At 37.9% G+C, this 19,401-nt stretch overlaps 1 protein-coding gene and 1 non-coding gene across 2 annotated transcripts in view; one reads left to right on the top strand and one right to left on the bottom strand.

Annotated features, from left to right (window-relative positions):
• The first annotated feature begins 5,736 nt into the window (after window positions 1-5,736).
• The window catches only part of LOC141911038 (prolyl 4-hydroxylase subunit alpha-3-like), a 33,882-nt gene continuing 20,217 nt past the window's right edge, over window positions 5,737-19,401 (top strand). The window contains exons 1-9 of the mRNA XM_074801987.1: window positions 5,737-6,339; window positions 6,689-6,981; window positions 10,311-10,642; window positions 11,617-11,668; window positions 15,432-15,586; window positions 15,937-16,101; window positions 16,897-16,961; window positions 18,117-18,252; window positions 18,669-18,728. Coding sequence (XP_074658088.1) covers window positions 6,143-6,339; window positions 6,689-6,981; window positions 10,311-10,642; window positions 11,617-11,668; window positions 15,432-15,586; window positions 15,937-16,101; window positions 16,897-16,961; window positions 18,117-18,252; window positions 18,669-18,728 — 1,455 coding nt within the window. The 5' untranslated portion in view covers window positions 5,737-6,142. The remainder of the gene's footprint in view (window positions 6,340-6,688; window positions 6,982-10,310; window positions 10,643-11,616; window positions 11,669-15,431; window positions 15,587-15,936; window positions 16,102-16,896; window positions 16,962-18,116; window positions 18,253-18,668; window positions 18,729-19,401) is intronic.
• Window positions 12,449-12,520, bottom strand: Trnac-gca (transfer RNA cysteine (anticodon GCA)). The gene has a single exon. It is a non-coding gene; the product is annotated as a tRNA-Cys (tRNA).

Raw genomic sequence — 19,401 nt, 5'->3', positions numbered from 1 at the left:
CATCTGGATTGTTAAGTAGATCTTGCAATTTAGATTCATACGATTCAATGTCCATGAGCACAATTTTTCCTCCTTTGTCTGATATAGAGATGCGGATGGTTTTAATTCTCCGAAGTTCACTGAGGGCAGATCTAAACCGGCGCGAAAGTTGCAGTTTTTACTAGACACGGGGTTAAGCTAGATAAATTAATATTATAATAGAAATAGTCCATATGACATTCGGCGAAGACATTTTTCGCAAAACTACACCAATTAACTTTACCGATAAGAGAATGTCTATAATCATACAGAAATAAACGTTTAGTAAGCCTATCATCCGGCATCCCACAGAAGCGAAACCACAGACGTAAAATCTTGATTTTGTGTCTTATAGAAACAGAAGTCCACCCCATATCACCTTCAATACTGGCAAGGGAGGAGTGTTTCCCGGTTCCTCGCATGGCCCTAAATTGGTTTTTATTACACATTCAAAATTCCTTAGACCCCATATGGCGCTTGCATATTCCATAATTGGTACAACTTTGCCATATCGTAAATTTTCACAAATGTCTTAAAAGTTAGACCGTTTGAGTTGAAGTGTTTACTTAACAAACAACCTAGCTGTTTACTAGCGGCATTCGCTAGCATACTAATTAAAGATAAATTAAAATCCAGGGTTTCGTTTATTTCGAGTCCTAGGTATCTATATGAACTAACAATTTCAACTAGATTCCCGTTCAGAGAAAAGGGAAATTGAGTGATTGGTGTAGTTTTCCTTCTGAAATGCATTTTCTTAGATTTATCTGAATCTGAAGACAGTTTCCATGTATTGCACCAGTCCGAAAGTTGGTTAATCATGACCTGGAGAGACTGTTTATCCTCAGCCAGGAGAACTATATCATCTGCATATAGAAGTAATGGTATTTTCAAACCCTCAACATCAACCCCAAGACCCAAGAATTCGATCTTGCCAGCTAGTTCGTCTATGAAAATAATGAAGTGATAAGCAATCGCCTTGACGGACTCCACGTGAGCTAGGAAAACTATCTGTTAGGTGTCCAATTATCTTAAGACGAACATCATTTTCACTGTACATGCTTTTTACTACTTTTAAAAAATTACCATACGAATTGCCATAGATATAAAAAGGTACGCCCTGTCCACACTATCAAAGGCCTTTGCAAAATCAATATAACAGGCAAAAGTGGGTAAACCGTTCAGACATCGATTTTTTATTATAGAGGTTAGGCTGAAAATAAGATCTAAGCAAGAACGATCATTACGGAAACCATTTTGTTCATCGCCTAACTAGTTATCTTCATCAGCAAAGGAGAAAAGGCGATTATCTAAAATTGAACTGAATAGTTTACTAACGTTAGAGTTTAGACCTATCCCGCGGTATCCCATAGGATCCAGTTCATCCTTTTCTTTTTATGGATATGATGTACAATACTATGGTTCCATGCATGAGGAACTTTGTGCGTAGTCATAATCTTATTAAACATCACACAAAGACTTTCTCTTAAAGATGGGCACTTTGAAATTTCATTTGGTATCTTATCCAACCCAGTTGCCTTGCCATTCTTCAATACGTGTGGCATAAGTTAATTCTTCCACTGTTATTTCACAGTTTAACCCTTGGTTTGAATTTTCAATTCCCCAATTGGCATCTGAGATATTATTCCAAACCTCATATATGTCCGGCTCATCAGAGTTATTAAGGTTAGCCTTGGCAACTGGGTTTTATAATGCCGTATAATCCTTTTTCCATTTATTCATAATATCGCACTTTTTGTCCGAAATAGTTACGTCATCAAGTCTAACTGCTTTAACAGAGCAGTCCCTTCTCCCAGGGCCCAGTTGTTTAATATGGCTCCAGAATTCCCTAGGATTGTTTGTCTGCAGTTGATCAAATGTATGTACATGTAACGCCTTGTAACATTCTGCATTACGATACTGTTTATCAAAAGATTTGCGTTTAGTATTGAATTCGTTTCGCAAGGCCGCTTTCTCCTTTGCACCACGATTACATCGCAGAAAGCGTTTTTTCGCACACATTCCGAATGGAGTTGAGAGAGTTTTTCACTCTACCAGGGCTAAGTTTTTCGTTTTCTGTTTTTCGGGTGAAACTATATACTAATATCTTTATATGGAACAATGTGATACATTTCATTACGACAACACTGAGTAAAATCACTGTAGAGATTATCAAGATCATCTTGACTAGCTATATGTTATTTTCTAACCTTTTGCAAATGTTAATAATCGCCGATCTCCTTCGTTCATTTTCAAAATTATTTTTAGTCGGCTTCTGTTCATGTAATATCTCATATTGATTATCGCACCATCCTTTGACCCAGGAAGAAAGACACTAAATATTTGGATGGATATATGAATGCTGTGGGTACTGGAGTGTGTAATGGATAGTGTAGTGTCATCTGTGTGCATTTGTGGCCAGCACACAGATCACATTGTTCATTGGGGTTTGGTCCAGGACTCGCGAGATTTTCAACAACACGGAAGTAACGTGTAATAAATGATGACTTGATTTGCATGACTACCTACCACCCCTCATTATTGTTGGAAAACTAAACGTTCCGCACTGACTAAAAATTAGTAATAACATTTTAGAAATGGCCAGAATTTTAACTTAGGTTCTATCTCATTTTTATTTTACAATTGCGATTGGTATAAATTTTTTAAACGGCCGTTAAGGCTTCATGTTTCGTCTGAAATTCACTGCAAATAGTTACGCAACTACGCACATTTCAGTGTTTATGGCAGCTGTACACTCAATCGGCACCGTTTGTGACTAGCTTCACTGTGGAATTATCATTAATTAACATCGCCATATCACATCATCAACTTATATTGTGCCTTAAAACCCTAACAGCCGAAATGATTGAAATGCACACACGATTTCTATCATTGAAAATTGAGAGAGTGGCCATGTTTGTTCTGCTGCTTCGCGTAAATCCCGCGCGGTGGCGCAACCGCGCGGAGTGGGGCCGATACGTCTAGAAGAATGGTTTTTATTCCGATGTGTTGATGGGATTCTGTACATTAACGACGTTCAGATGTAGCCGTTCAAGATAATTTCTAGCCTAATGTTTTTGACCCGCGAGGAATTTCATACAGGAGAGTATCTTTACGCAATTCAGGGATCGAGAAAAACCCGCATCGACAATTTTACATTAGAAGTTTGGGATTAACCACATCACGGGCGAGAGGATCTAACTTCCCGATTATACAGTAAATCTTGCGTAAGTCGAAAAATCCTCCTCCGATTTAGAAAAAAGTCCGACTATGAAAAAGTCAGATTTCCATGCTTTTTCCGAGAACTAACGACTTTAAGAAGAAATCTAACTGCAACATTGGGAAGATAGCCTTACAACTTTGGGTGAGTGATTTCAACTGGTTTTTCATTTTAGGACAAGAAAAGCACTTCGAGATTTTCCGAAATATAAATTTCTTAAATTCGGGACCATCAATATTCATCCGATATTAGCAATTGTCCGACTTTCGCTGATCCGCATTACGCGAGGTTTACTATAACTTCTTGAGATAAGCATCATCTCAACTGAAATTCTAAACATAAAACGAACGCTAGACAAAGGATATTTTTACTCGAATTAACAAATAATAAATCAATATCTCGCCATATGAATGATCAGACACATTGACAAACTTGTCTACCACACGAGTTAATGTTAATCATCTTCGTCTTCGAGCAGTAGAACGCTTTAACGGGCTGATGAACGTTGCGAATTTATCGAGTCAAAATCGCCGTTACTAATATCAGAAACTCCTTAGACACCTCGCCAATTACATCATCAACTCAAACCTCTTGAAAATATAGCGTTTAAGCGTAATTTCTTTGTAACCGAGTCGAATTTAGAATTGAGAATCAAAAGAGGTAGAACTGTGGATTCAATTTTGTCGACATAATATCAATAATAATTCGATAAAAAAAAGAATTTTGATTCAAAATTGTTTAATGGCACGATTGTTCATTTGCCCCAATAAATGAACGACTGAAATCAAATCATTTTGCTGTCTCGTCTCAAGATAAGTCTCATTCACCGATTGCAAACTTCTTGCTAAGGTACTTACGTTATATCACACATAAGTCAGTTACTGAGGAGGCACTTCTTGTTTTGTGAATTAATTGTTTTTGAAACCTGCATTTAGCTTTTGGCAGAATACACTTTGTGAACCCCAGTTTACTGTTGGAGAGTGCACTCCGCCAACCTCGGGATCTGTGTCCCGCTAACAATCAACGGATTCGCTCCCGACAGGTGTGGTGGGTCTGTAAGGGACACTCAATCGAAAAATCAAACGAAATTCACCAGCCAAATAAATAACGGGACAATCCCTATTGTAAGATCAAAAAAAAGAAGAGTTAGCGACATATCTCACTCCATCCTATTCAGACAATGCATTCGCTATAGAAGAGAGCGCATTTGAACTGTTTAAAATATAGAATACCTGAAGCTGCATGAATAATGTTTATCGTAATCATTAACGAGGTAAAACTCGTGCAAAAAAAACGTCCAAAATAATCGATGCAGATTATGAACATGGAAACTGCTTATCCAACTGTCGACGAAATCTAGAACGAAGCGATGTCTCTTATCTTATTCACCTACAGCTATGAATTGATATATTGTTTCTGAGGCACTCTCAATTGCGTGTGTGACATCACGTATATAGGCCTACGTATCTCTGGCTGATATTTCTTCTCATTGATGTTTTCACAAACAGATTCATAATGTAGAAAATAGAATGTCATCGATCCAATAATTCCCTGGGATTCCCCAGATTCTCCAATTCTTTCGACTGAAGTATCTTCCCCAGGAACAGCAGATTCGGTCTGATGATATAGAGCAACTAAGGCCATCCGCTGTTGCTACGTTTATCATTGGTCCTATCACAAGCATACAAACACCACAGCCACATTAGGTGAGAGCCATTTTCTTTTGGGATATTATTAATGAAACTGATTTCTTCCATTTTTCGAATGTATTTGATCCTTTTCTTCTAAAGAAAAGATCTGAACAAGATTTTCGGAACGAAGAAAAAGCTTGTTTTTGTCAACTAGAAATGCATTATTATGCAGGTATTCCGAAATTCGATATAAGATAGCGATTTTGGTCACATTACGTGTTATGACAAAAATCGCCGTTGCAAAAAAGAAATATTTGTCTTTTCATGGTGCCTCCAACAGTTCCGCAGTTGTGAGTATATTTCATTTTAGACAGAGAAGTTTACAGAACGGCTTCTTAACATTTCCATTAGTATTGTGTGATCTTAGCTCATGAGACTTTAACTAAGTCTTTATTTGACACGGCACTCCGATTCCATGTTCACAAATGAACTGTATCTTCCAAGCGTTTCCAACCAGTACAAAACGCGCTAATCGCAGATTATTACCAGTCAGTAAAATTATGTATGAAATATTGCGACAAATCCTTTATTTATTACAAGATCTGACGGATTTTATTCTAAATGATGTTTTTCTGGAGATAGCAGTCTGTGCGCCGACAGACAAAATGTTACTGCATATTCAAATGAATATGCTTATGAGCTTTCTAGGCCACTTTTAGGCAACGCGCAATTCCACGTAGCCATTTAATACAATTTTAGTTATCTTTATTCCCTGCAGCGAGTAAAAATCATAAATCAGCACAGCTGTCTCTACGTGGCAATAACACGCATTTTAGATCTGGAATAATCCCACAACCTAAGCTAATTGATTCGGCAACAGCACGGACAGAAAGCATATATTTTTTCATTCGAAACTATACTTCGGATTTAGTTTACATTCGTGTGGACTTCGTTTGTCTCTGAACTTCAACAGGCGTGGGTTTAATTTGACTCTGGATTAAGTTCCACAGTGGTGTGGGTAATTTGTATCAGAAACCAGCTCCAGAAGTTGCGAAGTTTCTTCAATTGCGGGTTCAGGTCATTCCAATTCCAGGTCTGGTTCAGACCAGGAGGTAACTGTGGTCCTGTTATTCAGTTTTAGCCAGTGACGGCTGTAAGACAGCTGCTGTTGCTGCCGATCAATTAATTTTCATTTCACTGGATTTTGGGATTTATCGAGTTCTATTGGACTAATTCGAAGATTTTGACCAATTCAACGGAACTGGATACCGAAATAATGATGTTGACTTGCTCTGTTTGTCTAGTATTAGCGGTCGTCCAGGTGGGGTTTACGACCGCCTGTTTCTCTTCTGTTACCTGCGCTCAACAGTCGCTCTACTCCGAGAGTAAATTGATCCACTTCTGGGAGGACATCTGGGTTAAAATCGACACGATTACGGCTGAAGTGGTCCCCGAATTGAAACTGTTCGAAGAGTAAGTTCTTTAATCCTTTATTCCTTTCAAAATATTCAGCTGTGAAGTAACCAAAACCGACGGATGAATCTAAAGGAACGCTGATAAAATATAAAATGCCTGTCGTTTGTAGTTCATTTTCAATAGAATATGTCTCGGGAAAAATACTGAACACATTTTACGTTTTTTTGAAAGCATACTGATGAAATTTCTACTGTTTGGTGTTTTACAGTCTTTTTTCAATTAGGAACGTCTGAGTTTTTTACAGTGTGCTTGCAATTCATTTTCAATTAAAGATGTTTCACTATGCGTACTGATCCCAGCAAACTAAACTTTTAAGTTAATCAGCGATCATTTTTCGTTTATGCAGATTTATCAGGGAAACTCGTGTTGAAAATACGGCCGCCCTGTCAGCGGTAAGCTACGTGGAAAACCCTATAAATCTATTTCACCTGGCTAAGCGTTTATCGTCCGTATGGCCGTACAAGCTCGATGACCTGTACGCTGCACTCGAACGCGAGAATGATGAGAACGAAAAGGCGGGTTACGTTGATGATGACGGGGAAGATGAAGATGGAGACGAATGCTGGGCTCTCGAGAGTAACACGGTACCCGTTTACCACCAGAGACCCAAACGACGAGAATCGTTCAAGCACATAGAGGGTAAGAAAAACCGCCGTGGCATCCACAAATCAGCCTATGACGTCATCAAATATGCAATAGTATTTCATTGCTTATAAACTACCATTATTCGTCAACTTACGATAGTAATTAATGACACAATCTATGTACCTAGTTTTATGATTTATAGAAAACTACTGAATTGCGCATGAAAAGCCGTAGCCGAAATAAAACTTTTAAAGATTTACGACCCTGTGGCAAGGCTATGACCTTACTGTGAAGGTCATTGGTTGTTAATCAGCTACACTTGTCTCGATTTTCATCGAAATCCCTCCAGTTACCCGGTCAAACCATACATCAGTGCAAGCGTCCAGTCAAGTGCTACTAAACGCAACTGCAACCATCATTCTGCATATTACGGCCAACGAGCTTTGTTGTAGGAGCAAAACTTTCGTCTAAAGATTTTAGGGAGGGGGCCTACCCATATTAATGACCAGCACGGCCCTTTATTTTTGGAATAAGAACCTGATATGATAACTGGTGCCAATATTAAAGTACGTCATCCCGAAAATAACTCGCAGCGTTCGAACTGACACTTCAATATAATTCATTCGAATTGACAGGATTCGAAAAGAATGGCAGCAGCTCTCTCATATTGTCATTTCAGTGGAGGAAATATTTAGTCGTAATGCGATTCGAACTTGATATGATGAATGATATTGTTTTCAGACAAAAATTGAAAATTCTCAAGTAGTTCAATGTTCTCATTTGGATTGATTTGACCTAGCATATATTGTTGGGAACTGAAATACTAACACAAATTGGATGTAATCATTAGAGTTAAAGGTAGAAGAACTTGACAGAAATTTATAGAACTCATCAGCCTCAACTCGTGGTAACAACCGAAAAGCTCCCCAGAAATAATGCTTTACTCTGGGTGAGCTGAATACCAATTTGCACGTGCGTTTATAATGAAATTGCCTATTTCTTGTAAGCGTCTAAAAATGAATCCAGCAAAATCCAACATTTAAACGGACACAATCCTCAGATTTCAATTTCAAAGTTCATAAGAGAATAGTGTCGTACTGTTTGCACTGATTGTCTCCTCACATTTGGTAAATTGATTTCACACGTAATAAGAAATCCTCACAAATAGTAATAAGGTCTTATTTGTAATAGTTTTTTTATCAATTGATAGAGACTTGAACTTCGGTAGAAAAACAGCAAGATTATTTGGGGCTGTAAAAGTTTCAAATGCGATTGAAACTGTTACAAGCGTTACTCAACTACGGCGGATCATACACTTCAAGTTAAAAGTGTCAAAAACAGTAGAATGTGTAATAAAAATAACTAAGGAAATCACAATAGGGCTTTCAGCTTAATCGAATGACGATCAGAAACCTTAATGATATGTGTCGTATATATCGTAAAGAGTTCCTTAATCATAACATTGATTAACTACCGTAGTTATTAGGGGATCGTAACACATCGAAGGTTTGGTCAGTAAGGGACACTCAATCAAAAAATCAAACGTCATTTACCAACCAAATGAATAACAGAGACAATCCCTATTTTAAGATAAAAGAAAAAAGGAAAAAAAGAATTGTTTACATCGGGGTTGGAGTAGTCTCTCTATGCCTGAGGCATAACAATATCCGCACTTCAAGATTTCAAGAAAGTCGTTAGCCCCACAACAGCCCCACAAACATTACCCCTCAAAAAGTGGTTCTTAATGCTGGAACAGCCCCTTAATTACGCCATACATAAATATGTATATAGATATATACATGTATAGTATTAGCCGTGAAAAATATCCAGAATGCTTAAATGAATCCAAGAAAACCCCAAGACCGATCGTAACCACACAAAAATTAGTTACCAAATAGAGTTGCCAAATTTCAAAATATCACAAAATGAGCACATTCAGCATCTCAACAGTTTTCGTAATACCAATAGGCATTGTAGAATTCAATCATAAGGTACTCATGGCGACGGGGCCGTTTCTTCGTGAAACTAAGTTCATCCTTGAACTCTTGTCATATGTTTTTTTTGGTTTTATCGATTATATACAAAGCACATCATTCATGTCCTTGTAACTACATTGGCTAGTCGGCATTATCAGATTGCACATCCTTATTTGCTTTTGGACATCGTGGTGAAGGTGGCCTATGTCCAGTAACATACTGAAAACATGAAAACGAAAGGAAAATTAGGTCAATATTATGGATCTTTGATCAGTAATACATAAACAGCAAATATATATACAATTTCCCTCTAAATAGTATTCTGAATATCATATGAGGATCACCATAGGGACACAATATGACCCACGCTGAATAACACGCCTGTCTTTAGAACCATCTTCATCATTTATCACAGTGACAAAACCTACGTGTGCTACCAATACTATAGATAATATGTGACAACAACAAACTGTCACCACTTATCTGCTCCATAATGTGGCTGGATTACTAAACACATATCATATTCATGTACTTTTCACGGGGACCGCCATTTTGTCTCCATTGTGAAAAACCTCAAGGTTATCAAATCTGCCGCCAGATGCCACCATACTATGGCTTTCTGAGTGACTTTTTTATTGTCAAGTGTTTTTAATTGTTTCGAAGGCCGGGTTTCATGGGGGTCAATTTGAGTGGGACAGAAGTGATGACCATCTATGTTCTCTTGAGTTAAATGAATGTCGTTATTCTATGCATAACTCGTTATATAATAACTGGTGAAAAATTCATTCAGCCTCGAACAGTATTTTCGGATGACGACTCTTTCGAAAACAGAAGCGCTAAGTCAGCGTTATATGCGAAACCCTTAAAGTTTAGTTTAAACTCTCAATTCAAGCTACTTTTGAAAAAATTTGCAAAACTCCATCTCTTTGCCAGACTAATTTAATTGATGATCTTGACGGATCGAATGGAAATATGTTGCTAAATACTGCCTTAGACAGTGAAGACGATTACGTCTTATTCAATTGAGTTCCAAAATAATCACTGACCTAACGATCAGAAAGCCCTAAAGTTAGGCCCTATGTATCATTCATACATTCATCATTAGAGATCCTTGACTATCACAGCGAATCGCTGATAACGTCAATAACAATTTTGGCGTTAATTCTGTAATTAGATATATCTCAGGAGTTAATATCTAATGAATTTTCATGTCTTTTTGATAGTGAATTTTTACTGGATGTGCAATACTTCATCAATATTTAGCCTGGTCAATTCAACTAACTTTATTGGAACTCAATGTTATAACTTATTATTCATTTGCAATAATACACGTGCGTGCGTGCGTGCTATTTTTCTTCGTCAATGAACTTTCGAGTTCGTTTTCTTGTTGAATGTATTTCCATTTAGGTTTTATAGAAAAATCTATTCAAGCTGTCTCCGGTAAATATTGGATGAACGAGAGGGATTTCAATGGCGCCCAGAATGCCGTGTTCCAAACCGAACGCGTCTACCACATATCCATAGATCAATTGTTACGTGGTCAGTTAATAGATGGCGTTAGCGTCAAACCTCTGACGACCGAAGACATCTATTTAATTGCTGATTTTGCCGTAAACAACCATCTAACCGGCCAAGTGGATGCGGAACGCTGGGCCCGGAAGTGGGTGGAACTTAAGAACTTGACAAACCCGGAGGAAAGTGACGTCACCAATATCGTGCTTGCGAAATGGTTAAACGCGGTATGTAGGGTTCTGTCTGAAAAATTCAATTTTTTCTAGAAGGGGAAATAGAAAATATCAAGCAACTACGTGATAAAAAAGATTTATCCGAAAGATTATCTCGTATCTAAGGAGGTAGAATAAGACGAAACAAGAATGAAAGAAATTTTAAAATATTGTCTTTTTTGTTGAAATAACAAAGCCGAATTCAACGTTTGGCCCTGCAAACAAAATTCCAATCAGCTTCATTCTTCGCGCGGGTCAAAATAGTTGGTCAGTAAAAAATAAAATACAATTTCACATCCCGGATGCAGTAATCTGTTTTCGTTTCTTTTTTATGTAAAAAAACTAACGCATACATCCCCCATAAACAACCTGATCACACCTTTTTATGTTTTGCCCACGGTCGCCACTCAATCGGTACTGTGGCAGGTAAGCATTTCCATCCTGATTTGAGGTCGTTGGCGCCTATATTTCCCCCATTCGGAAAAAAGAAAAATAGTCGCCCGCGTCACTTTCGGAATATAGAGTAAGGCTTTTTATTTCCCTCTTTTTTCAAAAAGGAAGGTGAAAATAATAACCCGCAGCCCTCACCACCTTTCCAAAAAGAGCTGATGAGAAACAAGGGTATGTCTTTGCGTGACCTTAATGTCAAATGTTCAAAGGTAGATCCAGATACTTGTGAATTTGTTGAATAGACTCCCAATTTGATGAGAAGAATTTTCAAATCGGTTTTCGAAAAGCAATTAAGTTTCATAAGCCACCGAATGTATATCATTTGGCCTCCTCAAAATGAAGTACCGGTACGTAGCTTTTGAATATCTCTCGGGGGAAGTGACACATAAAAATTTTCATTATGTTTTGTCAGACATCCCTGCAGTTTATTGGACATCCAGCAATCCTTGTTTATTTTTTCGGGTTTTTACAATCGTTTTTTTTTCTATTTTCGTGCATTTCCTCATTTATCTAATATGAAAATATCTATTTCCACACAGAAAGGCGACCCGTATGAAGCGCATGACGTCATTCTAACGGTCAAGGACACCTGTAAGTGAAACCATACCGAGTTCAGCGTGTGAAAATAGTCTTGTTTTTATCGAAAATGGCATAAGGCGTTTTCGTGAAGTTAATTTTTTGCGTTTTTTTTTTTTAATAAAAGGGGTGTAAAGGAAGCATCAGGTAACCACGAGCGACTCTTGTGAAACGGCTTGGAATTTAGGAATGGATATTTATAAATCTGTTTTCATTAGTAACATCTGAATCTGAGAAACTCCAAAAACAAGAAATTTCTAAACATACTCTCCAAGTTGTATTGGTAAAAACTGACGAAACGGCAACCAAAACAATATAGGGGACACCCGGGTTTGAACCAGGGACCTCTCGATCTGCTGTCGAATGCTCTACCAATGAACTTTATGCTTTTTCGTAAGGTATATAAATAGCTTTGACATTTTTAAGCTATTTGCAAAGATCCACGGTCGTTATTTTCAGTGGCCACGGTGATCTCACTTGTGCTATACACGTAGAACCAAGGTTCATGACCAACTAAACGAACTTGCTTTGTTGAAACTAGAAGTAAACTGATATACAATAATCTGAATATCGCAACAAAAATCATATAGGGGACAGCCAAAATGCTGTCACTGGACTATGTCCACTCTCACCCAGTAAACAGTTTTGACATTTTTGACATATTTGTAATAAACGTGATCTCACCACAGTGATCAAACCGTCATAATAGAAGTTGCTTGTCTCGTATATATTGAAAGACTAACAAAAATAAATCAGGTGAACCCCGCACTTCTGGCGGTGCAACCATAAAAAAGCAGGGGACACCCGGACTTGAACCAGGGACCTCTCGATCTGCAGTCGAATGCTCTACCACTGAGCTATATCCCCTTCCATACGACCAACTACTTTTGAGCGACTATCCAATTCAAATCAATAATGATGATAAGCTATCATCAGATGTCTCATTTCAAATTGACAGCAGATGTTTCGATCAGAAGGTATCATGTATTACTTCACATTAATTCACACTCACAGCACTCTCGTGTGCATCTGTGCCGGTTTAACTTTAACCCGAGGTTATGTAGTACCACACACACATATTGGTTTATACGGAATTCTTTCAAGGGCCATACGACTTACACGAATTACGTTTTACGACTTACGAGTTACGTTTATACATTTCCAACAATACGTTACGACTTACGATTTTCGACTACACGTTTTTCACAAATTGGCTTCAGATATCCGAAGCGCGATTATTCAAAGAACGGGTTTCGAAATGAAGTCGAATTGTCATTTCAAACAGAATAATAATAAATCATTTTACAGTTGCTAGCCGCCATTTTGTTAGGGTACTTTTATCCTGTATTGTTGGGTCATTATTTTCTCCTTTTAAGAAACTATTTGTGATGCGTGTTTTATCATATCCCATCTGTCCCTGGATGGATTTCGACAGTTTTAGCAACATTTAAACCGTGTGAATCTCTAGTTTTTATTTATGCAACGATCACTTTTCAGATTTGCAACAATGCGACATGAGAGCGATATAAAAATCGGTGGTCAGTTTTTGCCGCGCGCATAAAAATCCATGGTACTGAACTTTGAAGTTCATTATTTTCAGAAAAAAACTTTCTAAGAAATCCAAACATTTCAAGAACTGTGCGCATAAATGCCCCCCTTTCAAGTGAACTTTAAAATTTTAAGATATCTTGCTTAGTTTTAATTCTATGGCTCTTTAACTGCAGCGCGTGTATTGTCATTCCGAGTTTTGGCGCTGTTTTCTATGCATGTATTTGCACGTTTATGCGCACAGTTCTTGAAATGTTTGGATTTTTAAGAAAATAATTTCTGAAAATAATATAACTTCAAATTTCAGTACCCTGGATTTTTATGCGCGCGCGACAAAAACTGACCACCGATTTCTATATCGCTCTCATGTAGCATTGTTGCAAATTTGAGAAATGATCGTTGCATAAATAAAAACTAGAGATTCACACGGTTTAAATGTTGTAAAAACTGTCAAAATCTATCGAGGGACAGATGAGATATGATAAAACACGCATCACAAATAGTTTTTAAAAAGGAGAAACTAATGACCCAACAATACAGGACAAAAGTACCCTAACAAAATGGCGGCTAGCAACTGTAAAATGGTTTATTAAGAGTATCTATCGTAGATAGTGAGATTATGGCAGAAATCCTGCGCGGTGACCAGCTGCCGGTCGCTACGGCGTCAAAATCTATCAAATGTTGACAAAAATAAATTACTCACTGCACGATAATGGACGATCTTTATTTCAATAGACTATCTTAGCTGGAAATGATTTTAAAAGCCACTTCACGGAACACACGGGGCTGTGATATAATTTGAAAATCAGGATCACGGTCCCTAGAACAAAGTCTTTTTATGTTTTCAACAATTTAGAAATGTATTTATTTCTAAAGACACCATGATCGACGTTTGGGCTGCATACAGCCATCTATCATCGTTACAAAATTAAAATTCGGCTAAAAGCCTCCATTTTTAGCCTTAGGATAGCAAGCTCAGTCTATCTACGCCCAATGGTGACTGGAAAGTTGCCTCTTGACATCAGTCTCATTAAAGACTACCAAAAACATAATCGTGACAATGTAAATAAAACCCGATCAAGACTGTATATATGTAAGTGTACAAACATGTATTCACGTGTTAGTGCCGCTTTCTTACTGACGGTCTATCAATACGCATAGAACCGGAACCGAATTTCCAATTGTGTACTTCGATTTAAAAATATTCTGTTAACTCGACCGCCGATCACACAACTATATCTGTACTTCGATTTCCGATTTCAAAATCAAACCCCTGTTTCGCTCCCGGCAGGTGTGGTGGGTCTGTAAGGGAAACTCAATCGAAAAATCAAACGAAATTTACAAACCAAATAAATAAATAACGGGGACAATCCCTACTTTAAGATTTAAAAAAAAATTACACCCATCACATACAGTGCTCATGAAAGCTCCTGTCAATGGTATTTTTCATAATTCACTTGTCCTTGAACTCTCGCGATAAATTGAACCGAAACGCCAAATAACTAACTCGTAATTCGTAAAACGTAAGTCGTAAAACGTAAGTCGCAAATCGTTACTTATTGAAGGAAATGTATTAGTAATTCGTAAAACGTAACTCGTAATTCGTAAATCGTAACTCGTAAATCGTATGGCCCTTGGGAATTCCATAAGTTTACCTACGTGATTCAATTTTATAGACTGGCTTTCATTCTAACCAGGGATTCACCTGATAAACACGTTGCCTGTCAAACGAATTCATCAAATACCTTGGTTCATTGAAACACGACTCAAAGACTTGCACTGGATTTAACCGAAAACTGGTCTATAAAACCTGACGCTGGGTCGTGGGTTTACTGCTGTCAGCAAGGTTGATGCCATCATTCAATTTTTGCTTGTTATCCAGAGATGGTTTCCTTAAGAACACCTGCAGCCCAGAACGACCTCGCACTTTATATGGATACTTTGATAAGATTGTATCCCAAAACCCAAGATGTTCTTTAATACTTTCATGGGATACGGCAACGGTACAGTGGCTAACGAGGACTCAGCGATAATCCGCAAGGCTCGCTAGTTTACCGCGCTTCAATTTCCTTTTAAATATCATTCAAATTCGAAGAGTCAACAATTTTTTTTAGTTAATGAATTTTCAGTGAAAATTTCAGTGAACCGAAAAAAACTCACGTGTTATTTTGCACCATTTGGGGAGTGCCAGTATCCATATATATGAAATGTGGCATTGTTTATATTGCAGATTCGAACAAGACCGAAATTGAACAATTGATAGAGAATTTCAAAAGTCAATTCAACCGAGGAGTTTGCGTCACACACCCGAAACTTGCTAAACTTTACCGTATCGTGCAAACTTACGGTGAACTGTGCCGAGCTACTTCATTCGTTGGCAACCAAGTAAGGCCCAATACTTTTTCATTCAGTTCAGCGTGTCGTTCTAATTTCTTTTAGTTTTACTGGGTGTGAGACACTTTGGGGTCTCGCTTCTCGCTAGAGCTTCACAAAGTCTGAAAGTGTCCATTATCAGTACCAGGAAAATTCCTTTTCTGGCTTTTCTCCAGCGCGTTGTTGAGTCTCGGGAAACCGTGTTCCTTGATCCGGTGCACCACATGCAGTAACGAAACAAGCACGGAAGCGTTTCTGCCTTCTGTTTACGTCTTTCAATGTGCGCTAGGCTTAACATAAGAACTATTTTCTACGATCGATCTTTTTTCGTATGAATTTCTGTGAAATCATCTTGTTTCCAGAATGTGGAGATTTCGAATACGTTGTTTTGTCGTTACGAGAAAACTAGTATACCTTACATCCGTTCACTGGTAGAATACGCGAACTGGGACCCAGTCATCAAAATATACCACAAAGTCGTGTCCGATTCGGAAATCACGCGTGTGCAAGCGCTGGGTAAACCTTTCGTACGTATCAACTACACCGGACTGCTTTTCAACACGTTAATACAACTTTTTCGTTGTCAGGGTTGCCAGCGAGTCTTGAAAAGACTTTAAACTGCTTGCTTTGAATGAATTTCAATGAACTACCTAAAATGAGTGCTTATCTTTTGCTTTTTTTTAAAGATCGGCCTTCAGAAGCTTTCAAGCTTCAATTATATGTGGTGGCAATAATTATGCTGGTTGCTCTTGTACTGAAAATGAATTGTATAAATGTATAAATGCCTCTACGTATCATTTTACAAGTGCCAACTTCTGGTGATTCTGGTCGTGATTAAACTGCCTGGTCCAGGCTTAGGCAAAATTTAGCCTTTTTACGCATTTCATGACACAAACGTTGACACAAGCTATTCATTGCCGTAATGCTGACAACCCAATTAACGTTCATTTTCATACGTTTTAAATGTTTCAAAAAAATACGTTTCTTGTAACGTTTAAACGGTTTTTCATGTTGTCTAAAAGATTGGTTGAGATTCATTCGAGTCTCATATTCATTTTCTAACCGACGCATATGATAGACCACTCCTCATGTCGGGGAATTTAACGATTTCCCAAATTATCCGCCCATCAAACATCTTAGCCCGATCCTTGCCCCAAAAAATTATTTTATGGAATTATTAGGTCTATCAATTGCCGGCCTGAAATGTAACACCGGTCTAGATAACTGGCCCGAGTTTATCCAAGATCGATATTTTATCCTCGGATCAACCATTCAAGCCAATTTCTCTTGTAATAAATCTGGACCGAATTCATGAATTTTAGATGAAAACTGGCAAAGTCGGGACGAAAGCTGATGGAGGGGAGAGCTTTGAGCGGCACTCGGACGTGTAAGTTAAATACCTCGCGCAGCCTGAACCACGTACATTTGCATTGCTTAGTTTAACCATGGAGACGTATAATCTAGTATATACGTCCATGGTTAAACTCATAATTCAAATCTTGTATATTACGTATTGATTGTAGCTGAACTCACGTCTCGCTTAAATCGTCTGTTAAGAGATTTCCAGTTCCACAGTTCCACAGCTGTGAGTTAAGATTCAACTCTGAGGTTCAAACGTTTAAAACGAACTGGTTTTTACTGAGACGCGTTTGACCATGTGACTGTGTCCTAGAAATTCGGAACCATCTCCCAAAATAAAGTACACGTATCACATCCCGAGAGCGTGGAATTGGCGAAGACTGGTTCCAGTTGTTGAGCTGTGACCCCTTCCAGTCGAAGACTTTTTTATTTGAGGGGTAGCTCCAACCGAAAACTGATGTTTAGCGAAAGGAGTAATAACGTTAGAATTTAACATTTTGTGCAATACGTATTAAGCCGCCTGTCGATTTGTCATTATCAAAATGATGCATATCATACAAATTTGATGAGTAAAAAATTGAATATCAGAATATCATCAGTCAAGATACAATATGAAATGTCAAGTCGTTCTGTGAAACATTGACCCTGTGTTACTATGGTCTGTTTATATCACTGCACGAGTAGACAAAATGTTCGCAAAAATATCATGGTGATTCAAGAATGTTTCCTTTTTCTAAACTTTTTTATTCTATGAAACATTACCTAAAATTTACAGTTACATCAGTAAATACAAGGAGCATAAAGCTCATAGGGAGTACTAATTGAAGATCAATTTTATTTTGGTGGAAACTTTCAATAAGGGATTGGATTGATGATGAGATGAGTAATCAGTTATACAGTTTAGCCAATTTTCGAAGAGTAAATTAATGAATAAATGATTGAACAAACAAATAAGTAAATAAATAAATTAATTTATAAAGAATGTTTCCTTCTCGGAGACCTCCTATATGATGGCAACACTAGTTACCGCGATGATTATGAGAGACCAGGCTAGGAAAGTCAGTTTCTTTCCTTGAGTTCGCGGGGTGATCAAGAGGAATTATCAATGTAAACAGAAATACGAAAATATGACACGAATATACTTGTAGAACATATTTGGAGTGAATTCTGCTGATACTTTCAGAGCTTGGATTTCTTATCACCGAAGCCCACTTGTAACCAAACTGATGAATCGAATTCAGATGATTACAGGCCTAAGTACAATGATCAGACTGCCACGGGCAGGGCGAACTTTGCAATTCCACGTGGAGCAACTGCAGGTATAAATAACAGTTGACTCCCCAGTACCGATCGGTGCACCACTTGTCTCAGTAGAAATTTCCAGAAATATTCTGCTATTGTAAATCATTTGCCTGGTTGAAAATATTCTGTTTACGGTAAACTGCTACCTATACCCGGTACCGATCAACTATCTATACATGTCACTCAACAAATTGCTCTCTACGGTACCCGGCACCGATCAAGACGGTTATTAATTTGCCTGGTTAGGAATATTGTGTCCAGAGTAAACTGTTTCCTACTCGGTAGTGGTCAAGACAGAAACTAATTTGTCTGGGTAGATTTAGTCTGTTTACTGTAAGCAGCTTCTTATTCGTTACGGTAAAAGTCAATAGACCGAGCTCCCGTCATCATTGTACACCGTACTCGTAAAAGTCAATATACCGTTCTTTTTCAGTTAGCCAACTACGGACCTGGAGGATTTTACGAGCCACACTATGATTCACCGTTGGCTTACGTAAGTATTTGAATAGTCATCGCACGACTTGTTTCCACCAACAATGATTAAACATTGTGGTAAGTTTAATTTGACTCTAGCTTTAATCTTAAACTGGTGGGTTGGTTTTCTTTCAGACTAGGATCAACTTTGATTGTATGAACTCTATAATTAGATATTTCAAGATGAATTAAATTCGTGCTTTTTGACGCGCGGTTAAGTATGTAGTCTCTGGTTTCATATTGTTACGGCTACCAATTATGGCGTTTGAAAAATTCAAGAATCGCCAGCAAGAATCTACATTTCATTCTCTTTATAATGGTGTTTAAACAATATGTCTATCAAGCGAGGGACTGTAGCACTAACTGATATACAACTTTTGTTTCAAAAATGAGCGAAAATTATCGCGACAAAAGGGACCTTGAAGGACCACCACAAAACGGAGCCTATGCACTGGAAATTTGAGGTTAAAACTGGTCCATAGAACCGGTTCCAGTGCTATACTCTGATAGGACCCAGCATCGGATTTGTCAGAGCACGATCTTTAATAAAATGAATCCCACACAACTGTGCAAAACTTTAACCAGAGTCAAAATAAGTAATGAAACGAGGCCTAAAGTCAAATTATACCCACAATTGTGAAATGGAGTTCAATTAGATCCACAACTGTGGAAATTGATCCTGATTCGAATAC

The sequence above is a fragment of the Tubulanus polymorphus genome, chromosome 9 (assembly GCF_964204645.1).
Source record: "Tubulanus polymorphus chromosome 9, tnTubPoly1.2, whole genome shotgun sequence".
In the NCBI taxonomy this organism is placed as follows: Eukaryota; Metazoa; Nemertea; class Palaeonemertea; order Tubulaniformes; family Tubulanidae; genus Tubulanus; species Tubulanus polymorphus.
This window is presented reverse-complemented; position numbering and strand designations above follow the sequence as displayed.